This window comes from Nannobrachium achirus (assembly GCF_963921795.1).
Source record: "Nannobrachium achirus genome assembly, chromosome: 22".
In the NCBI taxonomy this organism is placed as follows: Eukaryota; Metazoa; Chordata; class Actinopteri; order Myctophiformes; family Myctophidae; genus Nannobrachium; species Nannobrachium achirus.
This window is the reverse complement of record NC_137829.1, coordinates 24,702,337-24,717,697: the sequence shown is the minus strand read 5'-3', so window position 1 is coordinate 24,717,697 and position 15,361 is coordinate 24,702,337. Positions and strand designations below refer to the sequence as shown.

At 41.5% G+C, this 15,361-nt stretch overlaps 1 protein-coding gene across 3 annotated transcripts in view; it reads left to right on the top strand.

Annotated features, from left to right (window-relative positions):
* Window positions 1-15,361, top strand: part of galnt13 (polypeptide N-acetylgalactosaminyltransferase 13) — a gene marked incomplete at both ends in the record, with an annotated part of 41,668 nt that overhangs the window by 24,905 nt on the left and 1,402 nt on the right. The window contains 5 exons of one of the 3 annotated variants that reach the window (XM_080752617.1): window positions 792-931; window positions 2,657-2,755; window positions 3,572-3,706; window positions 4,590-4,619; window positions 10,107-10,292. In XM_080752617.1, the coding sequence (XP_080608743.1) occupies window positions 792-931; window positions 2,657-2,755; window positions 3,572-3,706; window positions 4,590-4,619; window positions 10,107-10,292 (590 nt within the window). Of the gene's footprint in view, window positions 1-791; window positions 932-2,656; window positions 2,756-3,571; window positions 3,707-4,589; window positions 4,620-10,106; window positions 10,293-15,361 lie in introns of those variants that run through there. The other 2 variants (XM_080752618.1, XM_080752619.1) reach the window with 2 other exon arrangements.

The window sequence follows — 15,361 nt, the reverse complement described above, 5'->3', positions numbered from 1 at the left end:
TTCTAAACAATGTCCTTTGTCTAAAGTCTCTAAACAGAACAGAAATAAGGCAAATCTTGCCTCCTGGCATCTGCAGTTTAATAAGGCTATAATTTAAAGACCTCTGTGTTGATTTATCCATCTCTAAGAGAGTGTACAAATGGAACCAAATGGACCCGTAAAGTTACACAGAAACCTTTTACTGTATCTCCATATTCCAAAATGTTTATATATTTCTTAAATTAATGCCCTACTTTATCATGCAAGTATTGCACAAAAGTAGTGAAAATAGAAGATCTATAAGCTCACAGCAATACAACGTCTAGGTCGCATTTACTCTAAAACCCTGCAACTCATGTGCTTCAGTCAGTCACGCCTCATGTCACACTCCATATATGGCCAAGACAGAATTAATTTGCAAGTGTATCTCGCATCAAGGCAAACCCACTTGCAAATTGACTCTGTGCTTGTCCCTTTTATGCCCATATATGAAGATCCCTGATGTCATCAATATTAAGCCCATATCTGGGAATGCCTATACTGTATGGCCATATTGCGTCAGTCTCATGATAAAAAGTGGTCACAACGCGAGTTACACTTGCAAATTAATTCCGTCCTTGTCCCTTTTATGCCCATGTATGGAGATACCTGATGTCATCAATATTAAGCCCATATCTGGGAATGCCCATATATGCACATATTGTGTCAGTCTCTGTTGTTTCAGGGCGTCTTACCGGTATCACATTCAACGTTTCCACCCGACATCAAAGATTTGTACTCTGTCGGACTTAAGCTTTGACTGTGTATTGTAGGAGTGGTGCGGGTGGACTATGGAGATGTGTCCTCTCGTAAAGCCCTGCGCGAGGCCTTGAAGTGCAAGCCGTTCTCCTGGTATCTGGAGAATATCTACCCAGACTCGCAGATCCCCAGGAGATACTACTCTCTTGGTGAGGTATGAACTCTTCTTATACTCTGATCCCCAACAACATAGCAGCCACTCCAGACAGAGCCAGGCTTTCCTCTAGAGCTGTGTCTTTTCCGGAGGCAGTTTGACAGTGTGTGTTTGTGTACTGTATATATCAATAAATCAACATGAAAAAAAGAATAATAATAATAATAATAATCGAAACAATTCTACTTTATAAACAACCAAATCAATTAGCTTCGTTGTTCTACAGTGTCACACAACAATAGCAAACATAGACAATCTACAAGCTCACAACGCGTCGCAGTGTGAATGTGTTGTGAGCTTATGGTTCTGCTCTTTATTGCAGAACCCTTGATTTTATGTATTTGCTTCAAACCCCGTCTTTACACACAATTTATTTTATTACAGTACATACGGAGTGCAGGTGATATTAGATCTGCGAGCAGAGTGGGGGGGGAGCAATTGCTGACACACAGCTTACTAATAGAAGAATGTGTGTGTGTGTGTGTGTGCGTGCGTGCGTGCGTGCGTGCGTGTGTGCGTGCGCGCGCGCCGTGCACCTATGATAAATGGAGGCCATCTAAAAGTAATGTGAGTGGCAGTAAGGAGTTGATGGCGAGATGAGGTTGTAGTCCTCAAACTTTAATACTGCTGAGACTCCAGGATTCCTGGGCGCTGTGTGCTGCAGTACCACGCTGTCTCACTCTCCGTTTCCCTTAGCCACTGCGGCATTCCGCTCGGCTCCCGGCCTCCTCGTACGAATGATTCTCTCCCTCCATAACATATGGATCTCTTTTAACAGCGGGAGCCGTTTGGTTTTATATTACCCAATTATGATTGCCACCGTCCTTGCATCATAGGCATAATAAGCCGCTTATGCAACATATAAAGGCAGCTCAATATTAGAGCTAGCACAATGTGCTAGTTTATTAGATAGCACAATGAATGATAAAGTCATAAAGAACATTTTTATGGCGGTGGTGGTGGAGAACTGTGTTGTCCTATCATTTAATCCTTTTCGTCTGTAAATGTGCCATGATTATGAGTAATATTAGTGCCACTTCCTGCAGCAATATAATTAATGAGTTTAGATTACACCTTTCACTGAATGGTAAATGTGTAATTAGACGTGACATCTGTGCCAGAACGATTGTGGAAACTAAAAAAGGAACGGCGGGAAACAGGCGCTTTAGATTAGATTGTCATTTCCTGGAAAGAGTTTGCCGTCGTGTGGATTTGAAAAGTTGATGTTTATGAGGAACTTACAACAGCAGGCACGTGCACACATAGACATCGAAGGGGGCTTGAGCCTGTGCCCTTTTATCCGTCTGTTAAAAAGTGCCCTCTCCAGACCAGGAATGCAGTTTTTACTTTGGTGAAAGAAATGCAAATGCCTCTTTCCATGCATGCCATACTTGAAGGCAAAAGAATTGCCTTGTCCAAACTCTCCTGAACATAAATGCAGCATCTTATGTTGAAAGAGTTGCCCTCTCTGTGTTGAAATCCATGCCGGTTACGCCACATCTCCAGTATTGACTTGATTATGCTTACCGTAGTTCAGTGTGGTATCAAACACACGAAAATAGCCAACCTCCAAGCTCACAATGCGTCGCAGCACGACGCGTTGTGAGCTTGGAGGACAGCTATTTTCGGTGCTTCCACCAAAAGGCCCTTTTGGAATTTCCAGGCCCTGCCTCTCTAACATTCTCTGCACGTCCCTGTATAACAGTGCTTGTGTATTACCCGTAGATCAGGAATGTAGAGACCAACCAGTGTGTGGACAACATGGGAAGAAAAGAGAATGAGAAAGTCGGCTTCTTCAACTGCCATGGCATGGGGGGAAACCAGGTGAGGAGAACGAAAATTTCACCTAGCGTTGCAGACAGGAATTTCACTACATGCAATACCTGCATCGTGAAAATTTTCGCAATAGCAGCAATAGATGAAGACTATTCGATTTAATGCATTTCATCCAAAACAACCCTTTTATTATGGTGTCCCTAAAAAGGAATAGCAGGCTTTCTACACTACCTAAAAGTGCACAAAGCTAGTTTTAATGTTTAGTGGTGATGAAGAAATGATATGGCTGCATACAATAGAACCTTTATATTTTACTATCACTTATACTACTTCTACAGTACATTATGATATTTGGCAGCTTGTAGAGCCTAGATGTCTCCACTAGGCCTGATAGCTACGTTACATACAATCTATCTTGTTAAGGTTCAGCTTGTCCTTGAAGCAGCCACAGTATAAAAATATGATCTCTGCTCTGTGCTCTGCGCAGAACTACTGTACCACTGACCCGAGTTTTATTGTACTTCTCACCATGTTATCATGTTACATAAAGCATACCATTTAACACCTAGAATATTGTCTTGACTGATCCAGCATTCCACGACAGTGGTCATACTCATAGCCTGCCTACTGTATCCAGTAATTTGCACACACATACATGCACGCACACACAGACAGAACGTTTCCATATCCGCTCTTCACTGGATATGCAAAATGCCTTTTCACTAAACAATAACTAAACTATTCCAGCAAACCTGCTTTAAAAACAAATCAAAACTAAACTGAAATTGAAGACAAAAAGTCAAAACGAAAAAGAAATGAAAAAAGAATGAAAGGTTCAAAATGATAATTCCCGTGGTTCCCCAGGTGTTCTCGTATACGGCAGATAAGGAGATCAGAACAGATGACCTGTGTCTGGACGTGTCGCGTCTCAACGGCCCTGTGGTCATGCTCAAGTGTCATCACATGAAAGGCAATCAGATGTTTGAATATGATACCGAGGTAAGAACTATGCTTCATACAGTACTGTTAACAGGCAGTGGTGGACAGAAACAAAGTACCGTACATTCATTCACTTGAGTACTAAGTATAGATTTTCTGAGTATCTGGCTATACTTTACTTGAGTATTTGTATTTTTTGGAAACTACGGTATATGACTTTCACTCCACTATATTTCAAAGACAAATATTGTATGAATGAACCACTTAATCCCTATTTCAAATCCTATTTTATATCTGCCTGATGGGGGGGTCGCTCAGTGATAGTCAAATGATCATGATATGGAGAGCAGCATGCACTGACATCACACACAACATAAACCATTCAATATGAACTGAAGTCAGACACAACAGAAATCGTGTCAAATGCACCTGCAATATGTTCCAATTTTTATAGAAAGATACAAAACTTTTTATTTTTATTTTTTTTATTTTTTTTACCAGGATTATCTTTGACTCAAATACTGAGGTCAGGTACTTTGTCCACCACTGGTTTGATTGAATACTTTGATTGAAAATGTCATTAGACAGAAATGCAATCAGCACAAAGCACAGACATTTGGGCTAAAAGGTAGGAGGACAAGGTTGCAGGACTATGTGTCAGACATGGACTCTCTCAATTCTCAAATAATAGCTAGACTCAGACTGTTATTTCATTGAAATATTACTGACTGGACTTTTTATTTTACTCGAAAGAGACTGCAGACTTTGATATGCACATTCCACAGTCCCTTAACAGAAACATGGAACATGCACTTCTTCTAACCACCAGATGGTGCCGTGCACCAGTATTTGCTATTTACTTCAGAGACCAGCACAGCACTTGAGCTGCATAATGCACCCAACAGCTCTAGTCATATGTTGCCTGTTTATTCCTCTTATATAGTATGTTGGCAAGTGGGAATATGATTTTAAGCTAAGCTGTCCAAGAGTTTGCCTTTGAATGTTGTCCATTTGTTTTCAGTACATAATCTGGAGTGATATCCTACAACAATATTTAGATTGTCATTGTTTTTGATTGTGTTCTATAGAGACTTGTGTGAATTGTTAAGTGCAAATGGACATTATAGCAGATCATTTAAATCCGGATTTACAGTATATAGCACCACAGCAGAGTCAAGCAAACAGGTGTCTACTCTGTAGCCAATGATGCTATTGCACCCGGACCACACCATTAGATACTGTATAAAATATGTACAATACATATGTACACTGTACAGCACTGTTTCCCAAACAGAGGGTCGGGACCCATTTGTGGGTAACGGGCCAATTGTTATGGGTCACGACTCAAGCAAAAATCCCATTTTCTTTTCCTACATTTCAAAATATATGCATTTTTTTATATATTTTAAAAAGGATTTTATACATATATTTAAAACAAACACAAACAAATGTAAGAAATTCCATGAATAGAAAATAATAATAATTAAGAACTAGTGAAAATAACAACATCTACAAGCTTGCAACGCAGTGCAAAGCGCTAGTAGATCGGCTATTAGTAGATCGGCTATTAGTAGATCGGCTATTAGTAGATCGGCTATTTTCACTAGTTTGGGTCTTGAGCTGAAAGGTTTGGGAACCACTGCTGTATAGAATGTATAGAAACAGCACCAGAGTCCCAATCTGCTGCACCACAAAAACATTTGCTCGACCAACCCAATCAATTCAGAGGAAAACGTTGGCATTTTCGGCAAACAAATTATATTATGAATGTCGACGTTTGTGAATCAAGAATACAATTTATATATATATGCAGACCTTGTTGACTCAACACGGTCCACATAGAAACTAACTAACCCTAGGTGTAGTCTCATTTACTTTAATTGTCAAGCACTATAAGTGTGGTTTCAAAATAGATTAGAACTGATTCCCACCCTATCAGCAACCCGGACAGTGCTGAGTCGACAGCACAGCAATCACACCACTCACTCGGCTGCTGCCTCGCTTGGGTGCACCTGACAGCCCTGTCAGCCACGTGCTTCAACTTCAACTCAACTTTAACTTTATAGTCAACAATACAAAAAAAGGCAAATTAAATTCATTCAAAATAACAGCTACAGTCTCAAGAAGTTAGACATGAAAATTCAGTGTGAAAAAACTCAATGTGATCATAGTGAAAACTAAATTACATTAATATAATTTAGACCTGGAATACCTATATACGACTGTTATACATTTCAATCCGGGAACATTAGCTGTTGCATTAGCTGTTGCTATAGCAATATAATATATATTAGATATATTTATATATTTTTCATTAAAATTAAAATGGGAAGATTTTCAGAAAACTTAGGTCAGGATTTAGAAGGTGTTTTTAGGTCTCGGGTCTATGGATTAAATACTGTACCTGTCCTAAACTACATAATAATTTACAATTTAGGCATTTAGCAGACACTCTTTAGCATTTAGCGGTGAACAACATGCAGATCAATATACAGTATATACAGTTTATTTTTGAGCAGTACTGCAAACTGCTCCTACATTTCACTTTGTGGGTATTAGCCAAATGTAATAGTATGGATCTCCATGTATGGAGAATTGGAGATCCATTCTCATACACATAAAGTAACTGACGTCACGGACAGAACAGCCCATACAAGGAGATATGCACGTGTTTGCACCACTCACTTTGCACTGGTGCGATTTTATTTCAACCAATTTGTCTTAATTGTTGACCGTTCATCTATGTTTGTTTAATATTTATGTTATATTATGTTCTGATTATCATTATGATTCTTCTTATTAATTTAGATTAATAGTCAAATATGTTATTTGATATTCCTTTTTATGCCTGTTGTAATACTTTATACCTTTAGTGATATTTACAGGTAATGTACGTAGGCCTAAATCCTATTTTTTCAGCATTTTGATTTAGTTTTACGTATAGTAGGCTGTCAGCAATTTTTCAGTGCCGAGAGAGTGAGCTCTTAACACATAGAGCACTTCCGGAAGTGTTAAGTCAGATTTTCACATGTCTTCCTCACAATAGAACGATTGGATTAATTCCCTTTCAGGCCTAGAATTATTTAATGCTTTAACTATTGAAAAATAGCAGATATACAAGCGGTGCCGCGCTGCGAGCTTGTAGATCTGCTATTTTTGAAAAATCGTGATTTCTTTGCAAGTTGAATATATCTTTTTATATATTATTTGTAATTCAAATATTTGCTTCTGGGTGGTCCCTGGAACAACATATTTTGAGATGTGGGGTATGCGGCCAAATACATAATTTTGGGGGTCCTTGACAGCGGTGCTGTGCTGTGAACTTGTATATTATTTAATAGTTAAAGCATAACCATATTTTTGCCAGACCCATGAAATGGGTAGGCCTACATAAGCAAATGTCGGTCTGTCCGGTTTTTCTCCATAGATGGTCATGATGATGACATGATGATGACATGAGGGAGGGATAGACCGACAGACAAAGCCTTCATGTCATCACAATGACATGAGGGAGGGACAGACCGACAGACAAAGCCTTTTGCTTTGTCTGTCGGTCTGTCCCTCTTCTCCATATTTGGTCACAATGATGTCACAAATGATGATGACATGAGGGAGGGACAGACAGCCTATAAAGGGACAGACAGCCTATAAATGTACCATTAAATTTATAGGCCCAGAGGGTTGGCAGACCCGGGGTCTGGCACAACCAGGTTGACCTGGTCTAGTTTAATAGTTAAAGCATAAAATAATGGTTAAAGTGGTTCAAATCTAGTGTGACACAGATTTGCGTTCAGGCCTAAATGGCTTGCAGCACTATGTAACTTTCCTATTCTACCCCGGATTAGAACCCGGTTTCCTAGTCATGTGCTGACATTTTTACCAAATTTGAGTTAACTAGCCCTTACCCGTTCAAAGATATGAGCTCCGAAATGATGTGCAGTGTGTGGGTTATGGGATGTGCACTGTGCACACAGTATTTGAGGGATGGAAAGTAACTTTAACTGGTGCTTGCATGCTAATATGTAGGAGCATCAATGTAAGAAATACCCGTTCCATTTAACGGCTACAGAGATACTGTGTACCGATCTGCATGATTTTTGGACATCATCTGTAACAGGGCCAGAACCCCCCCCTCCCCCCACCCGCCCGCCTGCCTGCACAACCCCCCCCCCCCCGTGTGTGTGTGTGTGTGTGTGTGTGTGTGTGTGTGTGTGTGGGTTTGTGTGTGAACAACAGCGCCCCTCCCTTAACATGTGTGGTCACAAAAGGTACTGTAGGCTAAATAGATATAGATACAGCATAAAAATGCTAATCTACAGCATACGATTTGTGAAAGTGACAAACGGCCTTGCATGATAATATGTAGGAGCATCAATGTAAGAAATACCCGTTTCGTTTAATGGCTCCCCCCCCCCCCCCCCCGCCCGCCCGCCTGCACACACACACATGGCCTGAACAACAGCGCCCCTCCCTTAACATGTGTGGTCACAAAAGGTACTGTAGGCTAAATAGATATAGATACACCATAAAAATGCGAATATACAGCATACGATTTGTGAAAGTGACAAACGGCCTTCACAGTTATGTCAGGTGTGTTCATATGCTGATAGTGATGCGATTTCAGATCAATTGCTCCAGCCACCGAGGAGAAACGCTGGGACAGACAGACAGACACTCACTCACTCACTCACTCAGTCAGACATTCACAAAATTATAGTATAGATGGAGCCTGCCTGCTTCCTCAGGGGATACACTGAATCATGAACATCAGACATCAAAATTCATGTCAGATCCAGTGTCTAGGTGAGACTCATGTCTTTGCCTTTGACACCATCTAAATGTCTCAATAGAAAAGCAGGGAGACAAAATAAAACCACCCCAATCGAATAAGTATTATATTGTATACTTAACATACCATACAGAATGGACAAAATTACATTTTATTCATTAAAAAAGTTACATAGTGAGGCTTTTAACTATACATATTGGTGAAGTTGCCTTTTAGGGAAGAGATGATATAAGAAACCTAACTCACATTTCACAACATATATTCTGGATTATTAAACGTTTCTCATGATAAGGTATACGTTATTTACTCTCTCACTGTAGGGCACAGTGTTAGAATTAGAGGCATGTCACTATCTATCTATCTATCTTATCTATCAATGATAGAGATGTCCTTATCTGCTGACAAGTGCTGTACAGTAGACGAGGATAAGAGAATAATCTGGGGGCCCTTCCATCAAGCCCTGCACAAACCCTGGGAGAGAGCCCAAGTCATTACGCTTTGTTCTCTGGGTACATCCTTAATATAAAAAAATCTGAATAATTCATGAACGAAGGAGGCTTGTCCCTGTCATAAACAGCATTGGGGCTTTTCAACACTGCCAATGGACATGGTTATTCTTAGCCCCAGTGTGACAGACAAGAACAGATATCTCTGAACCCTTGGTGGCTACAATCCCATTAACATTTCATCTGGTCATCAGTTTCGGCTTCACAGAAATACCTGACTTTTCCATATTCCTGCTGTTCTGATCTGCCGCCGTGACTGACAGACAGGCCGCCCTTCTTCCTGCCAACTCAGCTGTGGTTTGAGCCAGCGATGAGCTGTGCTCCTTGTGTTCTCACTTCTCACCAGCAAAAATAAAATACCGAAACACCAGTGCGGCTGTCAGATCACTTCTCTAGACTCAGACACTGACATAGTTACATTTAGGCAAGGCTTGTGACTTGGCCCATAATCTGATTAGTCAAATGTAGGCTACTTGTACTTCTAGGGTCTTGCAATACTTGTAAAGTTCTTTAATTTTCCACTTTAGCGTCCCTATTCTGGAAATGTAATAGAATAGGCAAACCTATTCTGGAAATGTAATAAAATAGGCAAACATTCCGCAAACATCGCACCTGTGCGATGTCGCATGGTATCAAACTTGACATACATTCATAGGTCCTTGTATGGGCCGTTCTGTCCATGACATCAGCTATGGTGATGTCGGTCTCTGCATACTTTCTATGTTAGCCTTGTGTGGCGTTAGTCTCGTACTACTTAGGGACATAGGGACACACAAAGCCAGGTGTAGGAGCGGTTAGCACTGCTCAAAAACAGGCGCCATACAAGCTCACAACGCATCACAATGTGACATACCTCTCATCCAAAGGGAAATCCCCTCTGGTCCTGGGACATATTAGGCTTCTGGGCTACAGATTACTTTGCTACATTAGCAACCAGCAGCCAAATCCTAAACCAATAATCCCAGATTATAGTAAATTTAATAAATAAATAAATAACTAAATTTGTTTTGTTGAAAACTAATATATTTCATTTCATAGACAAGAAAAATATTTAATGAAATGAGGAATCATTAGTCTTGGTGATGACCGGTCAGACAGATATTCGGCACCTCTCACCGTCTTCCCCAATGTCCTCCCCGCCGGCCACTGCCGTGGCCGCCTGCAGAAGCACACATTCTTCCACATCACCACCCAGTCCTGTCTGACCGTCAGCCACCTGGAGGATGGCACCTATGGCCCCACTGTGGAGACCTGTAACAACAGCCCCGTGCAGACCTGGATGCTCCGCAACCACACCCGGCTGGAGGTGTTTAGACGCCTTTTCTACAACCCTTCTGATTATTTTTTGTAGCCCCCTCCCACCTTTCCGGGTCTGGGCCAATGGGCGTCTAGGGTCGTGGATAGGAGCAGGTCAGTACAACTAGCCTGTAGTGTGTATAGTCTAGTCTGGGTCTCAGTTTAACTCCTGAACCCCTTGTAGTGGTCTAGACTCTAGACTAGAGGTGTGTTTTACTGATATATGTGTGAGCCGGAATTAGATATGCCTTGTTCTTGCTGTGCACTTTAATAATCACACTGTAAAATATTAACTGCTTTGAACCTGGATTCCCTATTTTTGGGCATGCTGTCTGCTGTGTGAAACTGTGAAAATAGCACATATTATAGAATCTCCCACTTCAAGTGGTTAATTTAACTCTGAGTGTAACCCTTACAGGTCAATGCTTACACTCAAAGTAAAATGAACACTCCGGATTTTACTTTGAAGTTAGACGAATTGATTTATGTATAGTTTCTTTTCATAATGTCTGAGAGATACAGTACCTGTACCTGTATATACATGTGCTAAGCTTGTCATCATGACGTTGAGCTTTCAGGTATTTAGAAAATATGCATGCAAATAGTTTTCTGGGCCATTAGTAGCTATTACCGGTGACCTTTGGGAATGCATGAATAGAGAGAGGGAGACAGACACGCAAGGCAATGACAGACATCCCATCAGAATGGAGCTGTGTACAAGATGCTATCGGCAAGACCTTTAGCTAGCCTTCACACCAAATTAGATCTCATTTGACATTTATTTTCCCAACATAAATATTTTATTTTGAATGCGAAAATTCACAGGCTGTCCCTTGGACTGCCACCGGTGCCAGCACTTGGTGAATGGCGCCTGGAGAGGCGGGAGGACATGTTTATTTTTAGCTGATAATCTATGCACCGGGCAGATTGAAATGGTACTGCCATTGTTTACAAGTTCTTTTGAAGTGATCCTCCATTGTGAGCATAGCTTTCATGGTCCTGTCCTCTCGGGAAGTGAGCGCTGCATTTGAACACTACTATAGCCGTGGAGCAGCTGTGTACACTGTGTGCTGTTGTCCCTATTGTCAGAGCAGTGAATTTCAATTATCACCCTCCTCCACCACTCTCACTCTATACCTGTCTGTTCACATGTTTTTTTAAGGAAAGCTCTTTAGCTCTGCATTTGGAGCCATTAAATGATTATGGATTTATTTATTTATTTCAAAATCTAATTACGACGACAAAGCCCTTGAGATACGCCATCTCATTTTCAAGGTGGTCCTCAGGCACAAAGCATGGAAGTTAACAAATATTTATACAAAAGAAAATACACCTTCCTTGTGACATTGCCGTCTTCCAAAAATCACAGTTTTGCAGTTATTTTGGTGAAAGTAATGCAAACATTTTGTAAAATGTAATTTACTCTACACAGACAGTAACATTGTAATGCAACTTATTATTTCAAAAATTATGGCAATTACAGCCGTAATATATTACATTTTGAATGCAACTTACTCACCCTGATTATAAAGGTAAGAACCCACTGGGCACGATAAAGATGCTCAATTGAAGTGAATCGGAGCATCCAAACCTCAACGATAAAGACAACGGTAGCCGTAAACGATATCGTTTGGATCACTTTCCGTGCTATCACGTCACGACGTCAGATAATTATCGTTATCTTTATCACACCCAGTGGAAATGGGCCTCTAATCCTGAGTGCTAGGCAGGGGCACGTACCTTTTAGGCGAAGCCCGAACTGGCGAAGTGGGGAAATGTCCGATACCGTAGCGATCTGGCGAACGTCTTCTGGACAGGGCGTTTATCGTGCGCTTGCCCAGGCCTTACGGCCTGGGCATAAATATAACGATTGCATTCACCACGGCTTCGTAACTCGCGCGGCGCTCCGCCGGCCGCGCGGCCCTGGCCCGCTCTTCGCGGCCACTCGCGCCTGCGGCGCTCGGGGGCGAAGAGCCAACCAAGGTCCGCTGGCCTTCGCGCCGCTTGCAGTGTCGTGGACAATCGATTCGCCAGATCGCTACGGTAGGAGACAAATCCCCACTTCGCCAGTTCGGGCTTCGCCAGAACAGGACTTTCCCCTAGGCAGGGAGGCATTCGATACCATTTTTATAGTTTTTGGTAAGACTTGGACCAGGATTGAACTCCCGTCCTTAGTCTATGATTCCAAATTAACATATCAAATATTTTATCTGTGGTACCAATAATATAAATCGGTCTATAATTATTAAGATCTAGTAGTGATTAGTGAATCTCCTGATTTATGAAGGGGAGTAACATTTCCAAATAGAAGTTTACACCTACAAATAACAGATTAATTGTATTGGCAAAAGTGATGATTGAAAAGGTTCACCATAATGTTAATGATAGTTATACAGTGGCTGTTATTTTGTGCACAGCAAGGCTTGTTCTTTAAAGCACTACAGCCTGTGTCTGTCTCTCTCTTTGTTTTACTGTATCATGCCACACTTTCGTCACCAGGCACTGTAAATTGGGTAAATGACTCCTGGGGCTGGTGTTCCGTGTCAAAGTTTGCTGTGGCGAAGTGACCCGCTGTTAGATGACCTGATTTGCTGCTAACTCTCACAAGTCCTTGTGACACACAGGCTCAGACGGAGAATGTAGCTCCTGTGAGCTACCTAGGCATCATTGAAGCCTAAATGATGCTTCGTCTCGCGACCGTGCCACTCTCCGAAAAAAAAATATTTTTGGTGAGCAATGCGGTCTAATGATGAAGCACAAATTACAGAAGGCTTGTCAAATCTATACTTCAGCAGAGAAGTGTTCTGTGGCATGTCGCCCTGACAATTGCGAGGTACTTTTACTTTACTTGAGTATTTCCATGTTCAATAGTTCCATTCTACTCAACTACATCTCAGAGGCAAATATTGTATTCAAGTAAAATATGGAAAACAGGACTTTTACACAGAGTATTTCTACATTATTGCTACTTTTACTTAACGTTACAATTCGGAGTACTTCTTCCACCACTGATCTCCTGACATAAGATGATGTCTGGGTCCTGGAGAGTCCCCCGGTGTCAGCACAAGTGCACATTAAACAGGAATTCAGTAGCTGTCAGCAAGTCCAATGTGCTCCTTGGTGACAAAGGGGAGGGGGGAGGACTTTATTCCTCACCCAGGGCTGATGGTTAGAAACTGTCCTCATTTAATTAGCTGGTCTCAGCTGCGCACACACACACACACACACACACACACACACACACACGCACGCACGCACGCTCCTGCAACACTGGTTGGTTTGCTGGGAAGCTGAGATGGGAGTTTTTGCTGCCTCGGAGGAGCCATGAAATAATTATGAGCAAAAGACAAGGGCCCCACATTTCTAATATTTTCCATTAAATATGGAATGGCTGTTCGTCCTCCCTCTGTTGTAGTCTCTCCCCTGTCAGTTATGCAACCAGAGTAGGTTGGATCCTTGAATGATATCTTCATTAGCGCATTACTGATCACAGCGTGCATTTAATTCAGATAAGGCTTATGTTTAAATGAGACATTAACATGTCTTGAGACATTAACATGTCTGAATAGCGTTGCCTTTGTGATTGGTTATACTTGGATCTTTTATTTTATTTTATTGATTGGTATTTATTCCAAAAGTGCAAGAAGACTGAGGCTCATGGGGCAGTGATCAGGACAACACTTTGAATAAGACATTTTCAGTGTTGAATATATATTTCATTCATACGCCTCTGCCTTACGGTCAGTCAGCGGTTATTTCAATGTAATAGCAGGTGTTTTAACACTGTATGCCACCTGCTCTCTGTGATGCTGCTTTGTTTGAACAAAGTGCCCTGTAAGTCAGGTGTGTGTGTGTGTGTGTGTGTGTGTGTGTGTGTGTGTGTGGGTGCGCGCATATGTGTGTGTGTGTGTGTGTGTGCGCGTGTGTGTGTGTGTGTGTGTGTGCGCGTGTGGGTGTGCGCGCAGGTGCATACATGCGAGAGGGAGTGAGTATGTGTATCCAGGCAGAATGATCGTCAGAGATTTGTATGGCAAAGCTCTGTGCGAAGCTCATGGAGCTCAAATATGGTCTGGGCATCTCATTAGATTGGAAATCCTCTGTCAACAGTCAAATCACAATTAAGGTTTTAATGAAGGATTACTCCACACGGTCTCAATGTAAGAAATAAGAAGTGGTCTGCGCCTGTGTGAGAATACAGATCATTATCCCTGATTACTCATTCACTTTCTTTTGGTAATGTTTCCTTCCTCTATTTAGTACTGTATGGCTGCATGAGTTTAAACCATTAAAACCGGGAAAGCATGTCATTTTCGCGTTGGCTATTAAAAAATCACACCCGTGTGAAGTGGAGCTGTGTGTGTGTGTGTGTGTGTGTGTGTGTGTGTGTGTGTGTGTGTGTGTGTGTGTGTGGATCATGTGTACCGATTTTTGTGACATTTGAAGAAAATATGTAGGAAAAGGAGCAAAAAGTGTGTTTTGGAGAAAATTCAAGATGGCGGAAAATCTATCATGGCGCAAATGGGCGTGGCCTATATGGGGAGATGCGTCATGACCCAAGGAATCCAGGGAAAAAAATTTTTTAATTTTCCGACCTACGGTTCAAGAGTTACAGGCCAAAACGTAAAGTGGGGTGTTATGGCGCCACCATGCGGCCAAATGACACAATTATTTTTTATTTAATCCTTGAAATCATTATGAACCTCCTCTCCAAGTCTTGAAACTCTAGCCCCTATGGTTTGCGAGAGACAAATAATTGAATGTGAGTTTTTGCGATTCCCATTATAAGTCAATGGGGAAAATTAATTCACTAATAAATTAATATCAATTAAACTATAGAACCTTTCTCTTAGAAAAGTAATAGCCCACGATTCCCGAGTAAGCCGGTCAATTTGACATATGGCGCGAGTGTGTGGTGGCAAAACTGTGGGACTAGTGGCGTGCCGAAGTTTAGGAAGTTCAGGCTACATACAGACAGACAGACAGACACACAGACAGACCCACCCACACGGCCACGTATAGGGAGCCTGTGCTTCACACAGCTCCAAAAATAGCAGCTATACAAGCTCACAGCCGAGAGCTTGTACACCTGCGATTTTTGATAATTTTTTAGAAAATGTGTTGAAT